The sequence below is a fragment of the Parasteatoda tepidariorum genome, chromosome 10 (genome assembly GCF_043381705.1).
Source record: "Parasteatoda tepidariorum isolate YZ-2023 chromosome 10, CAS_Ptep_4.0, whole genome shotgun sequence".
Taxonomy (NCBI): domain Eukaryota; kingdom Metazoa; phylum Arthropoda; class Arachnida; order Araneae; family Theridiidae; genus Parasteatoda; species Parasteatoda tepidariorum.
The window spans coordinates 26,042,612-26,065,110 of record NC_092213.1 but is presented as its reverse complement, the minus strand read 5'-3'; the positions used below and the strand labels follow the sequence as shown (position 1 = coordinate 26,065,110).

The 22,499-nt window shown below is 26.8% G+C and overlaps 1 protein-coding gene across 2 annotated transcripts in view; it reads right to left on the bottom strand.

The window, feature by feature from the left end:
* The window catches only part of LOC107439347 (acetylcholine receptor subunit alpha-like), a 210,056-nt gene that overhangs the window by 97,262 nt on the left and 90,295 nt on the right, over positions 1-22,499 (bottom strand). For both annotated transcript variants that reach the window (XM_016051913.4, XM_043046031.2), the window contains exon 2: positions 15,044-15,177. In XM_016051913.4, coding sequence (XP_015907399.2) covers positions 15,044-15,177 — 134 coding nt within the window. The remainder of the gene's footprint in view (positions 1-15,043; positions 15,178-22,499) is intronic.

Sequence of the window (22,499 nt, the reverse complement as noted above, 5' to 3'; positions counted from 1 at the left end):
TCTTTTCTACAACTTAAATCATCCAAGAAAATATGTAAGATGAAAAGAGTTAGTAAATTTTTCATCAATCAAAAGGTTGGATTTCAAAACTTTGATTTTTCCATTATTCTTGTTATCAATATAAATTGTAAAAGAAATAAATAAATGAAAGTTTGAAAAAGCTTTTTAAAAGCATGCTCAGATATAGTTTCCTTTTAATTCTTTGTATTTGGAACTATTTTGTGGGGTGGAGTGAGAAATATAAGCTACGTTTAACTTATGAAAGGGACAGATATCTTTTCTAGTTGCTGAAAAGGCTTTTGACATTTCAATTTAAGAAAGCAACTTAAAAAACTTGTTTAAAAAGTTTTCCTGTAAAATGTCATTTTCAGAATTTCTATAATTGAAAATCACTCAAACACATTAGATCAATTGAGTTGAGAGTATAGAAAATATTTAGAAAAAGTATCGAAATAGAAATGTCATTTTCAGTTCGTTGAGGAATGTAAGTAAATATTTGCGAAGCGCACAAGCATATTTCTACTAAGTATTTTACTGTCGCTAATATTGATCTCTAAAAATTGTTCACATGATGTTTAAAAATTATAGATTTGTCAAAAAGAAGTGTTTTATTTTTTTACCTAATAATACATATTTTAGTCCTATTGCTAAAAACTATTCTATTTAAATTAAATATTTAATTAAAATTAGTTCTATTTAAATTATGTACTCTATTATATCAAATAAAAATATTAATTTTTTATAAACTACATTGAAATAAAAGCTATATTGATATTTATAAACATTAAAATGTAATTGTTTTGTTTAGGAAAATCATAATTTTTTCCCAATAACGAATTATTGGGGTTTGTGGTTAAAAAATTATGGATATTTTTTTATTTTTAATCTTTACAAAAATGTCTGTTTAATAATTCAAAGTTTCTTAGAATAATTAATATTACATGGAGAAAAAAATCTATAAGAAATACCGCACTGTATGGTAATGAAATTTGAAAGGTAAAACAAACAACATAATTCTGTTTAATATTATTAAAATATACTGTATTTAAACCATTTATTTAATAATTTTTCCATTTATATAGTAATATTTTACAGGAAATTCTGCTTTTTAAAATATAGTATTTATTACCACGCATTTAGTAAAAAATACAAAACTTAAAAGTAAGATTAACTGTATAAATGGTTTTCATGCTATGCTTTAAATTATCATGATTAAATTACCGATTGTTACCACACATCAAATTTTAACATATATTTTAAAACAATATTTTATTCTCAATTTTAGCAAAATCATTACCAACGTTCCTCGTTAAAAAAACATCGAACTTATCAGTTTTTTAATAGAGCCAGAAACATGGTAGATTTTACCATATTCTGATAGTTTTGACCATACTTTTTTCTCAGTGTATGGTGTAATATTTACTGATTGTATAAAACTGAATATGGAAAATAATGAACAAAATTGAGACAAACTATTTTTTTTAAAAGTTTATTTTATTGTTGGTAAAAATTATAAATAAACTCCTTATTTGTAAGTAATGTAAGACAAAAGCATGAATTTAAGGAATAGCCTGAAATTTTGGTAACATAAGCTCCCTTTTTTAATTTAAAAAGTAACGTTAGAATTCAGGTCACAACTTGTTTTAGTCAGGTAATGTATACATGTTTCTATATGTTTACTGGAAGATATGAGTAAAAGAACATTATTCAGTAAAAGTTTAGTAACGTAAAACATTCTTTAAATCAATAGAAATATAAATAAATTGTGAGAAGAAATTATCTCTCAAAAACGTTTTTATTTTTAAGCAGCTGGAATTATAACAAATATTTTACACCTAAAACTAACCATAACATGCTATCAAACTGAAAAAATCAGTGTTTTCATCGCGTTATTTAACAGGTTATTCTTTCTTCCAATGCGTTTAAAATATGTTAGGTATTAGTTTAAGGAATTTTTACTGTTTTTTTTTAAATTTTAAAATCATTATGAATAATAAAAGAAGAGTAAATATAAAATATAAATAATTTTTATTTAAAAATATTTTTATTGAAAGCCTTATTTAAAATAAAAAATTAATAACCTGTACCTGAAATTAACCATTGGCACAAATTAGTGTTTAACTCTTAAAAATAAATATAAACTAATTTTAAACCCGAATTACAAATAAACTAATAACAAATAATTATTCTACTCTTGAGACTAGCCATAGCATGTTGATAAACTCAAAATAAGTAGTGTTTTTAGTAAACTTATATACGTTTTATTTTTTTTCACTTAACATCTTCATAACAGTGGTTATAAAATATCAGTGCATCATAACAGTGCTTATAAAAAAGTTAGATATTAGTTAAATTATTTTTTTTTAAGTTCTGAAATCATTATGAATAATAAATTAGGAGTAATTATCAAATATAAGTATTTTTTACTTAAAACAAAAAATTAATTTTCTCTACCTAAAACTATCTAATGGCTTAACAAATCTGTGTTACTTAAAATCACTTAAAAATGACTACAAACTGTAATTTTAAACTCAAAAAATGAGAATATTTCCGATATAATACTAAAAGTGTTATTCTTACGTCACTTCAGCATATTCCAATGAGTATAGAAGAGAAAAAAATGTATTAGTTTGGTGAATTTTAAACATTTTTTTGAAATTAAAATGATGTGAAAGTAATTTTTTGTTTCTTCATCTTCTTGCTTGGGCTTGTCAGATATGTGGCACCTCTGCACATGTTGCATTTTGTTTCGTGCTCCAAGCCCAATTTTTCCTAGTTCCATTGTCTTGGGTCGCCTACTTTGTTTATATAGTCTGACAGTCCCTTAATGGAATTAAGGTGAAGCTCTTTAGGACATGGATTGCCTAAGGTAGTGAGACGCGTAAGGGCGAGGGCATCACACTCGTATAGGATATGATGTGCTGATTGTACCGCTTCACGGCATTTCCGACATATTGGTTCTTGTTCGAAAAGTCCCATTCTATGTAGATGTTTCCTAAAATGATAGTGTCCAGTGATGAAGCCTACAATTGTTTGTATCTTCAATATTGGGAGCTTAAGAATTTCAGAAGCAATTTTTGCAGAAGGGCTGCTGATCATGCTTTTAGCATGTTTTTGTCCAAGAGAATTGCGTCAAACTTTGTTCATCGCCTGTTTTTCCCATTTTTGGACGGCCTTCTTTGTAGTCTTCATATTGATTCCACAGAAGGATTCCGTTCCTATTGGATTGAAAGAGGATCCCTGTTTTGCGAGTTCATCAGTTCTTTCATTACCATAAATTCCCATATGCCCTGGTACCCAAATAAGAATGATTTTATTCCTTTTTGCCAGTTCTATTAGGAGATTCTTGCAATCCAGAACAATTTTTGATTAAACTTGAAATGAGTAAAGAGCCATCAAGGCTGCTTGACTGTCGCTGAAAATAAGAATCCGCTTACCATGGTAGCCTTTCTTAATATTTATCTGCAGACAGTTGACGATAGCAAGAAGACAGTAGCATGCTCCCCAAGACTTTCAAAAAGGTTGAATCTTGGTGACAAGCCACAGAACCCCAGTCCTGAGAGGTAACCTTTCTTTGATCCATCGGTATACCAGATTAGATCATCATTTTTGTTTAAAACCTTTTTCATTTAAAATAACAAATAAATATTATATACCTAAAATTAACCATTTGCGGAACAGATAGTTCTTTTACGCCTAACCATAACCATAGCTTGTAGTTAAACTTCGTCATTTAACGTCCTCTATACAGTAAAAAATTACGGTAAAAAGTACTGACACAATGAGTGCCGAATCCATTTTTTACCATAGAATTCATTTTTATCGGAACATGTTAGGGAGCGAAAAATAAGATATATTTTAATTCTTATAGTATTTTTTAGCGTAAAGGTGCTGAATCACTCGAATTAAATAAATATTTCTGTAAAACTTGCAGTGTGATATTTTGATCTTGCCTGTAAATAGATCTTGCCTGTAAAATGAATTTTATTGATGAAGGTCCAGAATTTTTTTACAGTGTATTGCCTAAAAAAGTATAAAACACGTTAAGTTTTGGTTCTTTTTTTTAAAATTTAGAATTAATGGAGACATAAAGAAACTGTAACTAAAATTAAATTTATATTTTAGTACTTTGACTTAATATACGTTTAAATAAAATTTATTAGTTGAGATAGGCATCATCATTCACACTAGCAAAGCAATTTCATAGATTTCAATGCCCTTTTCCTTGTCTCCTATTCCGCTAACTATTAAACAAGATTAATAGTTTAGAATAAGAATGCGTAGCTTTAAGGTCATTTGAGTAGTCAAGTGTCTAGCGAAAAATAGTTTAAGTCACACATTTTCATTAATTCTTCTTAACAGTTTAATATTACACGAGCTGCTGAAATTGCTTCATCTATACAAGTAACTACCCTCAATTATTTTAAATGAATGCTCATTAAAAGCTAGAAACTTTGTTTCGAATAATTTAAGATGCATAAAGCTTAAGAAAAAGCTTTTATTTTCGAATAAAAAAGTATAAGAGGGGTTTGAAACCAGAAAATAAAGTTTCTTTTCGTAAGATCGTTTGATTACGTTACATAATAGACAATTTCAAACATAAAACTGCTCCTTTTAAGCCTTTTTAAACACCTATAAACACAATGTCTATTTATGCTAAATAGATAATATTCTATAGCTCTGTAATTCCCCTTTCTCCATATCTTGTACTGTTTTGAAAATAGAAACTACGCAGTTTTCTCTATGTGGTGCCATAAGTATTCTCATTTGTTCGCGCGTAGCTACTTTACTATACATAGACACCATTTTCATAGGGTAAGGTTCACAAAACGTGAGATCTTTTTAAAATAAAGATTAGAAAATAACAATTATTAGGATTTTCATTGTTATAGTACTTAAAGCGCATATGATTGGTGTAAATCAGTAGGAATTGGTCAGTTTTTCTAAACTCAAAAGCTTTTGAATAAACATAAAGAATAACAATTCTGCAAAATAAAATGTGTCCTAATGTGGGATATTCCACAGGGGACCTATCATAAAGACAATATTCCCAGTACAACACCGAAGTTAAGCATCCCTGGCTTGTGTCAGAAAGCGGGTTGTTAAGTACTTTGATCAGCCTGCGCAGGAACTGAGAGCGCGCGGTTTAAGTCCTAGTTAAACTGTTATCCCGTAAAATTTTTGATTGTGTGTGTATATCGTAATTTTTACAATAATAATTATCGTTGAAATACTGATTAAATAATCATCTAAATAAATAATTATTACGGTAAAACTGGATTTTGCGGATGATGAAACCAAAGTGCCGATACTTGATCCTTATCCATAATTTGAACAGTACAGTATGGTAAGAAGTAAACTTGAAAGATTCTCGGACCTTTAAAGGTTGATTTTCTGTTTTGTGAGATTTAATCAAACTCATAAACCTTTGAACAAAATTATAAAATTCATTACTGAACGAAATTATAAAATTCATCAATTTATTAATATTACTACTACTCGTACTAATTTACTATTTTTTTTAAATCTAAATTGATTCTAATTAAAATTAAGAGGTAAAAACATGTTTACTTTTTGTTTTTGTAGTCTTAAGTGACTAATCCTAAAGTTTTAATGAACAGGTTAACTATTTCCAATAAATAAAACTGAAAAAAAGACACGTTTTTTGGTCTTTATTTCTTGAGAACCAATTAATTTAAACGTTGGGAATTTTGCTTTCAAATTAAAGCAGTAAAACAAAATATGAAAATTTTGTAATGAGTTAAAAAAAACTTCTTTACTCAACATCAAATTAAATAATTAACCACTTTTTTTAAATGAAATTCATTCTACTTTTGCCCATGGTGAAAAAAATTCGTGGTAAAACTACTATACCGTATGGTAATGACATTTCTGGTAGAAAAATAATTCTGGTTAATAAAATCAAACTATACGGTATTTAAACCATCCATTTGTAAATTTTTCTATTCATAAGGTAACGGTAACCAGAAATTCTGGTTCTCAAAACTGTTGTTCGCATTTAGTAAAAAACGCAAAACTGAAAAATGAATTGAACCAAATGAATGATTTTTATGCCATATACTAAGGCAAACTTTCATGCCATACTCTAAGGCATACTCTAAAATTACTAAGTTTAACCACGTTTACCAAATTTAATCGTTTATTATAAAGCCATATTTTATTGGTAATTTTATTAAAATCATTACTGAATTGCTTTGGTGAAACTTATAAAAGCTTTTTAGTGTTCTTTTAGAGCCAGAAACACGGTAATGTGTACTAAGCTTTACCATATTTACTTTTCTAAGAGCGTTTTATAAAACTTAATGGAAGAATATTTTAATGCACTCTCTCCTTGTATATATATATATATATNTTTTAAATGTTAAATACATTTAATGTTTTCAAAGTTAATATTAATTTACATCTTTTAGACATAATTAAGATTATTTTGAAAAGAAATTAAAAAGTATGTGCGCATTGAATAAATCGTATTAAGAAAATATAAAGCATGCAAAAAGCATAATAACCGAAAATTGTTTGCAGATTCATTCAATAAAAGAAATTAGCTTTTGTGAAATAACTCTTAACTGAATTGAAAAAATATAAATAGTGGTAAAAGTAATTTGTAGGATTTAATGACTTTATTCCATATAAACCAAACTATATTAGATCAAAACTTATTAAAGTTTATTTGTTATTAAATTCTCTAACGGCGGAAAATGTAATATTATTAAACCGTGAAACCGGGAGTATACAAAATACTCCGGTTTCTCGGTTTAAAGCTACTACAATGTTCGTTATAGCAAATATTTTTTACCCTTACGAAGTCATATTTAGTAGTACGTTTGTAAATGCACGGACTTAACTCTCATGAATTTGACTAAAATGAATCATCTCAGTTTCATTTAAGAACGGTTTTAAACAGTTTAAACTGAAGAATGGAGAGTTTTACTGGATAAAACAATGGATCTTTTCTCAAACTAAGTTTAAAACTTTTGTCTAAACAAACTGAATGGAGTGAAGAAGTTTTCTGTACAAGTATTAAATCTCGCAAGTATGCATATAGCAGCACTTTCCATAATTCAGTTTTGAGTTTCTTCATAAGGTTATATGCCTAAAATATTTTTAATAATAGAAGTCAAATTGAATTTAGAATAAAATATATTTTAGATAAAGTTTATTTCCGACATAATTATATGATACATAATTATACGTTTTTTCCAATAACTGCTAAACAAAAAATTTAGAAGTGTCAAAAGTGTGATTAATCACTATATTTCTTAAAGTTCTTGACTCAATTGTACTTCTTTAACGGATTTTTTATTTGTGTAGCATTTTGGTTACTCTCAAAGCCGATTGCGTTTTTTTTATTTATTCTCATAGCATAGGTATATGTAAAAAGACGATAATAAAACCTTAATAGGTGAATTTATTTCTTTCCATTTAATTTTAAAGATATTTGCAACAATATGCATTATTACATGAAATTCAAATTCTGTCTTATAAAAGGAGACAAAACCTTATTTCTTTACTTTTTAAAATTATTATAAGCATTTCCTTTTTGGAGTGAATGTGGGATATTGTTTAAAAACAATTTAGAATATTCTAGAAAGTAAAAAAAATGTTTATTATTGATTTTATCAAATTAATTTAGTTTGTAGGTTCTAGAAGAATTTAAATTTCATTATTATGATACACTAAAAAATTAAAGCTATGACTTGGTACAGGTTGTTCAAAAAATGAGTTCAAAATTCGAGATAAATTCTTTCAAAACTTAGAAATCAAGTAAGAATTTTAAAATTGTTTTGGTGCCCCTGACATCAGAATGACTATTATTCTGACATTATTCTATATTATTCTATTCTAAATGACTATTATTAAATTATTCCAAGCATTTCCTTTTTGGAATCAATGTGGGATATTGTTTAAAAACAATTTAGAATATTCTAGAAAGTAAAAAAAAATGTTTATTATTGATTTTATCAAAATTAATTTAGTTTGTAGGCTCTAGAAGAATTTAAATTTCATTATTATGATTCACTAAAAAATTAAAGCTATGGCTTGGTACATGTTGTTCAAAAAATGAGCTCAAAATTCGAGATAAATTCTTTAAAAACTTAGAAATCAAGTAAGAATTTTAAAATTGTTTTGGTGCCTCTGACATCAGAATGACTATTATTCTGACAGTTTCGATTTCAGAAACATTTTAAAAGTTTTGTTTCTTGAGTCAGGATGTATAAAATATCTATCAAATGTTTTCTTGAGCTAGATATAAAGAAAGGATGGCTGAATGCCGTTGCATGACGACTGAGGTATGTAAAGAAATCTTTGTATGTCACTCATGCAGAAAAGAAAATTGAATCGTGAAATGTTTGTTCTAAATCTTTTCTTTTAAAGTTATACTTTTTTTTCATGTCAGATTAAAATGTTCTTTCAAAGAGGACGATATTTTTCTTGTTGAACACATTTAGAATTTGATTTAGAATCAAACAATTATTTTTGAGATTTTTCTTGCATGGATTTTGGAACACTGGAAATGAAAAGCAAAGAAAAGTTGGATTAAGATAAATAAGGAACAAAATAATAAAGATCAATAAGAAAATAAGAAAAATAAGAAAAGAATAATAATAAGAATTTTCAAAATAAGAAGAACAGAATGAGATAAAACTAAAATCATGAAAATATGAAAGAATAATGTAAAAATAGGAAAGTATAAGAAACGAAAAATATAAAATAAAGCGATGCTAAATGATAAACAGAAATATAAAGTAAAACAAAGATGTAAACAAGTAAAAAGAAAATAAATTAAATTTATTAAAGTAGAGTACATTAAAGATGTGAAATAAAATGATGCAAGTTAGGAGGCAGAATAAAGCAGCCCAATAATTAAATATTAAACAAAGTAAAGCAAAATAAAATGTTTCATGAAATTTTCTTATAGTTCGCATTTTGAAAAACTTCAATAGAACTAAAAATGAATTAATGGAAAAGTTTTATTTTTATTTCGACAAAAATAATATAAAAATTAGTTAATAGAAGAAAAATTAAATAAAGTTATAAACTATTTCGACATAAAGTAAAGCAAAACGAAGTGAAACATAGTCAGGAAAATCAAAATTAAATAAAGTAAGACAAATTGAAAAAAATTACAGAAAATTATGAAATTAAAGTAAGATAACTATGCAAAATTAAGATGCAACTAGGAAGGAAATGTAAAACAAAGGTAAAAAAACAACAATTTAAAAAGAAGCGAAGCTAAAAGAAAAACAAAGATGTGCAGTAAAATAGTATAAAACAATTTAAGAAGTGAAACAAAGCAATCCAGTAATTAAATATGAAAGAAAATAAAGCAAAAAAAAATGTTTAATGAAATTATCGTTTTTTGTACATATTTATAAACTCCGATAGAATTGAACTGAAAATTACTATTTCCGCAAAACTTACATAAAAATTTTCTAAGAGAGATAAATCTCAGTAAAGTAATTAAATATGAAGACATAAAGTAAAGCAAACCAAAAATAACCGCAAAGCAACGTTATTAAAAACAAAGTCAAATGATGTAAAACAAAGTGAAATAAATTAAAGAAAATTATTGGATTAAAGTAAGATGAAGATGCAAAATAAAATAAAGCATATTTCAAAGGAAAGCAAAACAAAAAGTACCGGTATCCCGACTACCAGTACATTTTATCGCAAAATCCATTTTTACCGTAAGGTTATACGAAAAACGAAAATCTTATATACTGTAATTTCTACAGCAATATTAAGTGCAATATAACTTAACTATAATAAAATAACTATTAGTGTAAAAATTACGGTATTAAATATTACTGTAAAAAAGAATTTTACGGTAAAAGGTTTTGCAGATACTGCATTCAGAGCGTCAGTACTTTTTATCGCTATTTGATAGGGAATTTTTCACAATGCAGGAGATTTTAAATGTTAAATACATTTAATGTTTTCAAAGTTAATATTAATTTACATCTTTTAGACATAATTAAGATTATTTTGAAAAGAAATTAAAAAGTATGTGCGCATTGAATAAATCGTATTAAGAAAATATAAAGCATGCAAAAAGCATAATAACCGAAAATTGTTTGCAGATTCATTCAATAAAAGAAATTAGCTTTTGTGAAATAACTCTTAACTGAATTGAAAAAATATAAATAGTGGTAAAAGTAATTTGTAGGATTTAATGACTTTATTCCATATAAACCAAGTTTTAATGTGAAACTTCACTTCCATAAAAACATTTACAAGAAGTTAAATTGAGAAATTGTATTAATCAAACAAACCAAGTTTTGTGAAACAGGATATAAAAAAACAACCATTACATGGATCTTATTAAATCTATATTTTCTAAAACTTTCTTTAACCCCTTAACGATCGGTTAATTTTCAAGAAAACGGTCATAAAAGTGCCTATTTTGCCAAATACATGTATTTAATTAGTGCTGACATCTAGTTTAAAAAAAAACTAACTATCTACAATTACCTTAAATATATACTGGTACTGCCATCTGGTGTGTAAAGGGAGAAATAAAATGTTTTCCAGGCAAAAGAAATGAATTAGTTTTATTATTATTGGTGCGTTACTACTGAACACTCCAGCCCGGAAATTTCACGGGATCGAGAAATAGAGGGCGAAACCTCGACTCATCATTTTCACGGGAGCGAGAAGAAAAGGGTTAATTTATTCATACCTCTCTAACCAAATCAAAGTTAAAATTGGAATTTAAGACTGAAAAATTAATTGATCATCTGTACTAGCATTATTATTAATACTATTACTTTATTGCTTGAAAACTTTCTAATATTAAAAAATTAAGCAATAATAAAATATATATTTTATTTAAATTTTTATTATTGCCTTCTATGATCACTCTATATTTGCCTCCTCATGATCATTCTATATTTTTAGACTTAACTGAAGCATAGTAAATTTGTGATGAATTTTTTACTTTGAAAGTTTAATCGATCATGTTAATTTTTTCCTGATTTGTAAAAAAGAACTTATCCAATTAAAGAATTTTCGGATTAACAAAATTTCCACAAATTAGAATAAAATAAAATAAAGACATTTAAATTTATGAATATTCCTTAAAATACTAAATAATAAGGATAATTTACTTTCTTATAGTGAGTTAAACAGCGTTAGGTTGCAATTTTAATACATACTATATTATTGTTATTTTACTTGGCAATTCTTATAAAAATATAGTTTATGTGCGATAATTTCTTTTTTGATTTTTAAAATTGAACTTATCCAACTAAAGAATTTTCGGATTAAGAAAATTTCCACAAATTATGGAGTAAATTTGGCAAAACATAGAATACTACAAACTCTACGACTGAGGTTTAATATTGAGGATATTGATTAAATTAATATTAAAATAGTATTAAAGTAATTGAATGAAATGCATGAAAAGCGATACTTAAATCTAAAAAAATCACTTTAAACAACTCTATCCTTAACTGATTGAGTTGAACTGAGTGTAAAAAATTAACTATCAAATGATAGAAATAATTAATGTGGAAAAGCATAAAAACGTATTTTTTCAAAAAGATTTACTGAGCAAAATAAATTAACTTGCTTTGTAAAATAGTTCATAACTAATGATTAATGGAGGGAAACTAATTGCTAGGCATTAATAACTTTATTCTGGATAAACCAATTTTCAATATAAAACTCAATTTAATTAAGAAAAATAAACATTTATAACAAGTTAAATTGAGCGATTGATTTAACCAAACCAATTTTTTTTAAAAAATAATTTAGATATAAAAAATAACCGATATATTGATCGTACTAAATCTATATACTTACTAAGATTTTCGTTAATTTATTCATACTTCTATTATCGGTGTTAAAATTGGAAAGCAAGGAAGAAAAAAAACAACCTTAAAGAATCATCACAACGATCAGCGATAGAGAGAGAGAGAAAATATCTTCTGTAAAGTAAGAAAGTGTGAAGCTATTTATTAATAAGATTGCTGGGAAGCATTTCTGAAGCTTTTTATCGATTACGATCACTTGGAAACTTTCCATTTTTTTATTATTTGGTTCAAGAGCTTCTTTGACTTCACCTTCAGCGAAAAAAAAAATTCGCAAACTTAATTCATTTCTGGTACCTGACGCTCAAGATAGTGAAAATGTGAGAATAAAAAAAAGTTTAATTTAAGAATTAGAATTTCATTAGCAATGTTACGAAAAGTAATTTTCTTATAAAATTGATTAGGCATAAAAAAAACTATAATTTGTCGTGGTTTTTAACGGTTGCGCTACTTAAAAGCACATTGTAATTTATTACTTTTATTAAAATGTAACGTGAATTTAATTTTTGAAAAGAGAGTTTTCGTTCGAAGCTGGTGTGTAAAACAACATTATTTTTTTAATTTATTAGGGAACAAAAATTATTTATTAGTCCTCCGTCTAGGTATATTTATTTAAATTATCATAGTTAAGTCATGCATATTTTACGTAATAATAGCTACATTAACTATTGAAAAATATGAAAATAATTTATGACGAATAATTTACAGTAGTTTAGTTTTGTCACTATCATTAAACAATAGATTGGTTTGTCAGATAGGTGGTGCAAGTACTTTAATATTTCAAAATTTCAGAGAAATACTTCAAAACAAAGACATTTTTTAGTATCGCATAAACAGAATCTAGCTTTCAAAATAACTTTTTTAATTAAATTGATCAGTATATGAATTATTTTGAGTTAAATTAACTAGTTAATTTTATCAGTATATTTAGCTTTATCACTGATATTCAAAAATATTAATTTAATAGATGTTCATTACTTAAAAACTTTGCACTGAAATTTCTTAGCTTTCTATTAAAATATTATAGTACAGAAACCACTTTTCTAACTAAATTATGCAGTTTTTGTGTTATTTCAAATTAATTTAATCAGTTTTAAATGAATAAAAGTAGTCAATTAGTCTTAAATAATGATCCTTAATTTTATCCCCGATATCAAATTGTGGAACTATTTAGCGAATTTTTAAGATCAACAATTAAGATTTTGAGTCACAATCTACTTGTTCTATTTTAAAAATAATTTATAATTGAATTAATCAGCATTTGCCTGATTTAAAGAGGTAAAAAGTAGTATGGAATACCTTCTGCAATGGATGTTAAATCATGAACCATCTGTGAATGAAATATTTTTGTCAACTTTGGGTAATTGGGTACTTGCAAATAATCTCGCGGTAGCGTCTAATCACGTGGTTGTGCATGCCGTGTTAAGGTTTCAGCTTTAAGGTTTGGGTTATTACCAAACTTAATAAATTTTACGATCAGATTTGATTTGATACCTGCAAGCGACGTCACGGATGTGATTGGCTGACTCACGCGTGACGTCGCTTGCTGGTGTATCAAATTGAAAAGTATTTAATTAATTCAAATTTTTTAATTGAATTCGACCCAATAAACAATCATAATTGAAATAATTTTCATAAAGTTAGAAGCACTGCTAGGTCATTTTTCTTATGTTCAAATATTTAGATGTTATCGTCAAAGTTGGGTATCCGGCAACATAAACAATCTGATAAATTGACGGGCAAAGTATGAAATTATTAAATATTTCATACATTGCCTCAACAATTTGAAGAAGTTCAAACGACACAACAGAAAAACATGAAATATGCCTATTTTTAACTTTTAATGAGTATCATTATGAGTTATCTATGTTATTTTATATTTTACAATTGTCATTCAACATCCGACCCAATTTTGGGTTTACGACTACTAAAGTTTAACGCCGTTGTTTTATAATTCTGAACCCAATGCAGAAGACAAGGAAACTCCTGGATCAAGTATTAGGAAAAATTTGCCTTCGTGGAGGACTCTTTGATGGAACTAACCCGCATTTGCGTTACATGGAGAGGAAAACCTCAAAACCACTTACGGTTAGCCTATGATTTGTGTGCCACTGAGGAGAATTTTCGTCAGCACTATGATCGGTGCGAGCCGGGTGCGGAATTCGTATCGACCAGCCGTCGCTGAGTTTTGAACCTGGTTCACCTCATTAGCAGGAGAATGCTCTGTCCCCGGAGCCACCACTGCTTGATTTACTTATATTAATTTAAAATTATTTTTTGGTGTAACGAGTTGGTATTAACTTTGTTTTATTTCTTTTCATAAGAAAGACAAACTTTTAGCAACCACCTTACATTGTTTTTAATAGAAGGATTTACCAGGAAAATTACCGGTTAGGAATATGTAGGCCATTGTTTTTAATATGCTTGCCCGGTATTCCCTACACAGATGTTTTTCAAGATAAAGGATCACCAGCCTGCATTTTCTATAAAATTGTTTTGGCAAAAAGCCATTGTCTGGTAAACAATTGTCCAATATTTCACGGACAAAATTTTTCATCATCCTAATTGTATACTATAAATGATAATTGATGAATAATTATTGTGATAAAACAAATTGGTGAAAGGCAATAATTTGTAAAAAAATTATCCCATAAACCAAACATTATTAATAATTCATATAATGATCTCTAGAAAATATAATTTCTCACAAATTTATGAACCAGACCATGGCTTGCATATTTCAAACTTATTAAAAGTTTTATCATTTTTAACCATTGATTTTAACTTATTAAAAGTTCTATTATGCTTAGCACATCTTGCGTTTCAAATTATTAATAGCAATAATATTATGAAATATTTTTTTACAATTAAAGCATCAGATGTAGTTCCTTATGGAACTGGATATATAAATGAATTTATTTTATCAATGCACTTTCAATATTCACAATCATCAAACATTGCATCAAATTTTCAATTATCAGCCATAAATTTCACTCGGTTGTGCAACACGATGCTGGTAAATATCTCGTGCATGTTACGACATTCATAGAGAATAAATTTCCCGTTCGCAAATTCAGAGTTACGTTCACCAGAATGATCCGTGGAAATGATTTCGAAATTTGCGAACGCGCGACTAATGTTACATGGATGAGAGAGAGAGAGCTTTTCTGGTTATTAATGGTGAGAGCAAATAAATGGATGGAACTTACGACTTCGATGAGCTGTGAGAGTTTTAGCTTGATTGAGACCGTCAGGGCCTCCGACACATTAATCACCGGTCGTACCAGCTTGTTGTAACGGGAGATGAGATCATCGTAAAGCCGTTTAGCATCCGGGTTTCCCTCTGAAAGAGATGATAATTTTTTAGAAAAAAAATACTGCTTATCAGATAATTATAAATACAAATAATTTAGGAAGAAAATAATTAGAAGTTTAAAAAATTATATTCTGATCTAAAATCAACAATAAGGTAAATGTTTTATTATTCAGTGAATTAATAAAGTCTCTAGAATAAAATAGTATTATCTTTCTGAAGTTATGTTCATTAGACGTGGTTTCAGGTCGCTATGAAACATAATAAATAATTAGAAATATAGTAAAAGCTTGTTGGAATAAAAGTAAAAGTTCTCTTCGGGAAGGCATTCTTTTACGACCGAAGCATTTCGAAGAAAAGAATAATTTTTTTAAGATAAAAATTACTATTTATAGGGACCCATTACTTCAAAAAATTAAATAATAACGTAATTCTAAATGATACTAAAATAATACAAACAATTTAATTCTAAATTGACAAAAGTTCTTTGAAAAAAAAAAACGCGCTTAAAAGCAGCAGAAATTAAAAAAAAGAAAGAATAAATGTATCAATAAAGGAAACGAAAGAAATAAAAATAAAATTATGACCACCGAAGCCGACGTCTTCAGGGGGTACCGAAATTATGACCAATAGAAAAGGTTTTGTTTTATGGCTACCCCCGACCAGGGGGTAGCCATAAAACAAAACCTTTTCTATTGAGAGAGTGGGCAAATGCCTAAATTAACTCCCTCAGTACTCTGAAGGTTTTGTATAGAAGTCCAGGACAAAAAAACAGGAAATACATAGAGCCAATTCGGAAAAGAATCTCAAGCAAAATCATCAGAAAACAAAATTTAAGTAATTGTAAATGAGTTGAGAAAAAAGGAAATGAAAAAAAAACAAACTAACTTACCGATAAAATAAGAAAAAGTATAAAAGAAATTGACTAATTTAACAATTATCAAAATTCTAGCTAAGAAGCTAGAATTTTGTTCTACAGAGGTGGATAACTATTAAGCATGTTTCATTCAATTTATAAATTATTATTTTTTGTTAATTTAAACTACTTTTTTTTAAAAGTTTGAATTTATGAAAGCAAAAAAAATTCCACATTTATTTTATTTTAAGAAATATATGGATTATTGTTAAAAAAAGGATAATTTAAAAAAAATAACAATTAAAATTTTTTTAATTAACAAACTGATTTTTTTTTATATTGTAATAAATAGTTTAAGTTTTTATTAAATTTAATTATGAACAACGCTTACACAAAGGTATATCACGATACTTGTTAAAAATTGATAGAAAGGAGGAATAAATTAAAAATAACTTTTTTTTTACTTAACTAGAAAATCATTTCATTGAAAATACATATTAAGTTGATAATTCATTATGATTATGGTTACAAGTAAAAAAAAAGTACGAATTTGTAGAACTTAAAGTAGTAGTACTGAATATTATCGAGAAAAATTTAAAATAAAAGTTTTATTAAGATAAAGCTTCATATTGCGGAGTGTTTAAGGAGAAAAAAACATTTTTGTATGTACATTCTATGAAAAATAGCTCGTGTGATAATTTTTCAATGCTTCATACATTAAAAAAACTTAAAAATGTATACAATAAAATGTTTTATATTCAAAAACAATGTTTATTTTTCATGCAATTTTATGCAAGACTTCATCATAAATGTATGGTTTTTTTTAAATCCTCTTTTTTAAAAAATATGTTAAATATAAGAAATTATTTTTATTACTTGGGAACAAGAAAATATTTATTTGAGAAGCAGCACTCTAATAATAAACAGTCTTTAATTTTATTGTTGCAACTTTGCTACGGTTATTACTAATTTGTTGTCAGCTATTCCTTATATCGATGCAATATTAGTTGTAATATATACATTAATTATTACTTTTTTTAATATATAAACAAGGTTGTAATAATTTTAACTTCATACTTTCAACGAACATCTACTTTCAATACATTAAGTTATAAATGAAAACAGAGAAGTCTATAATTATTGTTATGACTCATTATGACCTTGGGCAAAATAATTGTTAAATATAAGAAATTATTTTTATTACTTGGGAACAAAAAAATATTTCTTTTAGAAGCAGCACTCTAATGATAAACAGTCTTTAATTTTATTGCTGCAACTTAATATACATTAATTATTACTTTTTTAATATATAAACAGGGTTGTTATAATTTTAACTTCATACTTTCTCGGAACATCTACTTTCAATACATTAAGTTATAAATGTAAAGAGAAAGGTCTCCAATTATTATGACTCATTATGACCTTAGGCAAAATAATTTAAATACTCTTCAATTAGTAAATGAAATGCAATCTCAGCACTCTAGTTGCTAATTATTATAAGCCTCGATGCTTTTAAGAAATTCTGACAAGTGTGTGAAAATTAGAGCAGTTATTGCTATCGATTAGCTTAATTCCAATTTTATGAGGCAAAGCGGTTTTTAATTAAGCCTGAATTACTGTCTAACAGTCTTGACTATACAAACTCATAATAAGCTTTGAGAAGATTTGGCGAAATAATTGTCTCTGAATAATATAAGCAACTAAACTGCTTTAACGTAATTGTTTGCAAATTATTTTGAAACAAATTTCCATGAGAAGTAATATTAGAAAAGCTCAAATACATAATGATTATTCGTCCAAGTTTAAGTACATTTTATTAAAAAAAAAGAAATTAAAAAGAAATAATGAAGAATAAAATTTCAGAATAAGCAATTTTTCTTGTAAGTAACATAAAAAATAAATTTATTTTGAATACATCATATAAAGCGTCATCTTACTAGCAAAGTTTAGTTATTACTACTTTCATTAAAATGCAGATATTCTTATGCTTATTTCTTTTAAACTCTTGCTAATGTTTCATTTGTAATTTAGAAATAAATACTTAACGGTTTAAATATTACAATATTATTTACAAAATATTTATGTAAAGTAATATAATAAAGTATAGTAATAAAGTATATATACTATCAGAAGTATTATACATGCAAGTAAATAAATGTAAATAACAACAGGTAAATAACAACAAGGATATAACTATTCTAAAAGATTAAAAGCATCATTAAAACTCAGACTCTTTTACGAAATTTAAAAAAATTGTGTTGATACTTTTTTATAACAAAAATAATTTCTTCATAGAAAATAAATTTAAAAAAGAAAATATGTATATGTTTTTTTGAAATCCCTGAAACTTATCTCTGAAAAAATTAACACATAAAATAAATTTCGGACAAATTTCTGTTCATTTACCTCAGAATTTTGTCATTTTCTCTATTTGCTTTATAATTCTATTGTTACATCTGAATAAAAAATTATTCAATTAGAAGACTCAAATTTCTTTTATTATATAACTAGCTGAATAACCATTCTTCGCAAGGGGTGAACAAAAAGAAAAAGAAAAAGAAATCAATAAATCAGTATTGAGAAACACCACGAAATCATATTCAAAACTGAATTGAAAAGCTTAGTGGACGAACCAGGTAATACTTTTAGGGGAATTAATGAATTAGAGAAAATAAAATAAATCGATTGTATCAATGTAGGCATGTTTAATGTAACAGAAATGTTCTTGCCTTCAATTTAATCTCAACAAACTAATCCACATTAGTTTTAGTATGCTTACATGATTTTTATTTCAAATTAAGCAAGGGGTAGATAAAAAAAGGCGAATAATTATTAGCCCCGCTTTCTAATGTATGCGTAATAAAATAGTTCGGATATGATATCACTTTTTTTTTCCTATTTTGATTTCAGACTAGCTGAAAATGTACCTTACTTGGTTCTTCCACTAAGTCCTTCAATATCCTTAATAAAGCTAAAATATTTTTTTCTTTATTTATTAGTATTTGCAAACCTTTCCCATGAAATTATGTTACTAAACTAAGCAAATTCAGATTATTGTAGTTTATTCCATCAGAATTGAGATTAATTGTATTTTGGATTACTTAGCATTATTGCTCGTGATCAACTCATGACAGCCAAAATTTTTCCACTATCAATTTTCTCTGGTACATATCCTTTTCAAGGGACGAAATTAAAAAATACTTTCTACCTATTTTTTATTCATACGTAATACAAATACTTTCAAAACAACTACGTACAAAATACTTTTTACTTATCCTTAATACATTTGGTACTTATGACATACACCTTCAACCCAACAAATACAACATTTATCTGTGGCAGCAAACCACATCAGAATTAAAAAGGAAACAAAAATACAAATTTTTCGTTAACAGTAATTGAAACAGTAATTATGTGTTTAGAATTAAGAACAATTAACTTATTAAGGACTTCAGAGCATAAATATTTCTCTAAAGGAAATTCAATTTAGAGTTCAAAATATTTATAAGTAGTAGTTTAAAAAAGTTCTTTTCATTTTAATTCATTAAGATATTAATACACTATCTTTGATGCCACTGTAAAAAGGTTTTTTGAAACGATGGAAAACCTGTTGCACAACTCTTATCAAAACAGCATAATTTAAAATAATACCAGTAGTACACAGTACAATAATAATTAAGCGTCATCTGTGTAGAGCGATTTTCTACTGTTCCCCTAAACTAATTTCGAATATACATAGCTTATTTCTCATTATAGCAATTAGCTTTTGTTAAATTTCATCTGATGCATGTTACCAACATTAATTAAGCATCATAGTCATCAATAACTAGCAATTTTTTACGGTTCCTCTTAACGTATAAGTAATTTTACTCTATTAATGTTATCTTTTAGTACAAAGCCTATTTCTTTTATTTCAGTGTGCATATATTACTTAAACTATAAGCATCTTTGGCGATAATAATAGTATGGCGGTTTTTTACGTTTCTCTTGAACGAATTAGTACCTATTTTTCATTAATTTTGCTTTTTCCATTAAAAAATTGGGTGACGTATCCATGCGTCCTGCAACAAACTTTTTTATCAAATAATGCTATAAGCTACAAGTATCTCTGATGTTATCTTTAAAAAATGATTTATAGAATTATCTAAATTTGAATTGAAGGCATTGGCTAGTGCTTAACCAATCAGAAAGTTTCATTTCGCTTTTCACTGATCCCGCTCGAACGGTTTGTCGTAGAATGTTCTAATATCGGCAGTGGTCTTCCTCTTGATTTTAACTATCTATGTGCCGAATTTCATATTTTCCAGTCTGATGCTGTAATTGTCTATAAAAGACCAACACACAGACATTCATTTTTATAGATCACCGAATTACTTTCAGATTGTTGGAACTAAAGTTAAACTTGATAGGGACAGAACTTTTATTCCTTGTATAATTGACATAGCTTTTTTTGTGGAGTTCATAACTAAGTTCTAATAATTTCGCTTTTCAAATAAGCTTATTATAAAGAATGCAATTTACATGACTTTGCACATGAAATATCATCATTTCATAACTATTTCTAACTCAGAGAAGTTCAATCAATAATAACATAATATTTAATGTATTTTGCGTGGAAGTTTTTAAAACGAATGCGCCCAAAACAAAATGCGCAGCGTAGTTATGCAATTTTAAATACTCATTAATTTTTAATTTTTTTCGAGATCCGACTAAACCCCATTATTGTCTCGTATCAATCGTTGTGTTTTCAAATGTCAAAATTATTCACTTAAAAGTAGATTTTTTCGCTTAAATATGTACAAGTAATCAAAATTCATCCTTAAAGATTTACCAAGCAATTTTGTTGGGATCCGTTTGTAAACCAAATCACTTTTCTCGATTTTAATATTTAAAAGCAATGCATCTCTGTCAGCACAGCAAATTTGGTAATTTTGAACGTGAAATACAGTTTTGATTATGCACAGTGCGCAAAATAGAAAACAGATCACCCTGAATAACTTTTGAACCAGATTTTTACGTCCTAGGACTCAATCTTAATGATTCTGGGAGATGACCTCAAATATGCTATTTTATTTGTGCGGGCGATATTTTAAGTTGCGATGTTTTAAGTTACAAAATCGTACTTTCTCTGAATAAACATGCTTTTTTTCCCACGAATACGGATTTCTGTCTTCCAAAATATAGGGGCTAGCCGCAATCAGGAAAATATGGTCCTTGTAGTTTGGTGAGGGTTTGGTGAGGTTCCAAAGTTTGAAACTTTTAATGTTAGTTTTACTTTTGACGTATTTTACAATTACTCGAGAATTTTTAAAGCGAATTGAAAAATGTTTGTACACAGTTATAAAATTCGCCCATCTAAGAATAATTCCATGCAAAAAATAACTTTTATTAAATATTTATTATATTACTTAATGATAGTCGGAAAAATTTTGAATTCTTAGGTATGCAATTTTTTTACATTTAAAAATAACAGAAAACGTTATTTCACCAAGTGAAACTTCATATATTTGAAACAATATAAAACGATTCTAAACTTTTAATAGTTTTCAGCTAATGACTGTTTAACATATCTGCAGCTGTTTCGTTTATTAACGATCACATCACGTGATTTTTCTGTCCAATCAGATTGCACGAAACGATTATCATTTTATTAGATATTAATTTAGATAAAAACTCTTAATTTGTTATTTTTGGATGCCATATGGAACAAAATTCAAAGTTAGGGTTAAAAACTGAAATATTTAGTTTTGTATCAGGTTTTGCGTTTAACTTTTAGGTAAGTTTATGTTGACGTCAGGGGTAAATGTAATTAAAATTGCAAATGAATTTTTTTGACAAAACGATATATTCATTTCTACCAGTGAGTCAGAAGTTAATTAAAGAATATTATTTCAAAAGAGAGAACTATCTTAAAAGGTTTTTTTAGTCAATAATATTAGAGAGATTTCTAAATTAGGGTTTTCATGAAAATATTGCTTATTCTATCGTTTGATCGAGATATATTGCATTTAAAAGGAAAATATTGAATTTTCTTTTAGTTCATATATTAATTTTAATGCTTTCACTGGGCCTAGCTTAAATTTAGAATAGAAAGCTTCCAAAAAAACTGAAATGTTCGTAATTTGCAAGATTGCAAGCTCTGGGAGTTAAAAATATCAAAAAAGGAAAAGTAAAATAAAATAACATTTTATAATTAGCTACAGTGCAGTAATTATACACAAGCAAATTTATTTCGCTTTATGGTTTCGTTATTGATTTAAAGTTGAATCATTATAACAATGTACTTGTAAACCTTTTCACGCATCTCCTGTTTCTCTTGGATCTCATGAACTATCAGTTGAAAATAATGGTTTAAACTAATTGATCTTTTTTGATTTTTAGCTATAATATCTTATAATAAAAAATCGCAATGTCTAATAAAATATTTTCCAAATTCGCAAAACAGAATCATAATCAAACGTTCAGATATATATAATAGATAATATATATATATATA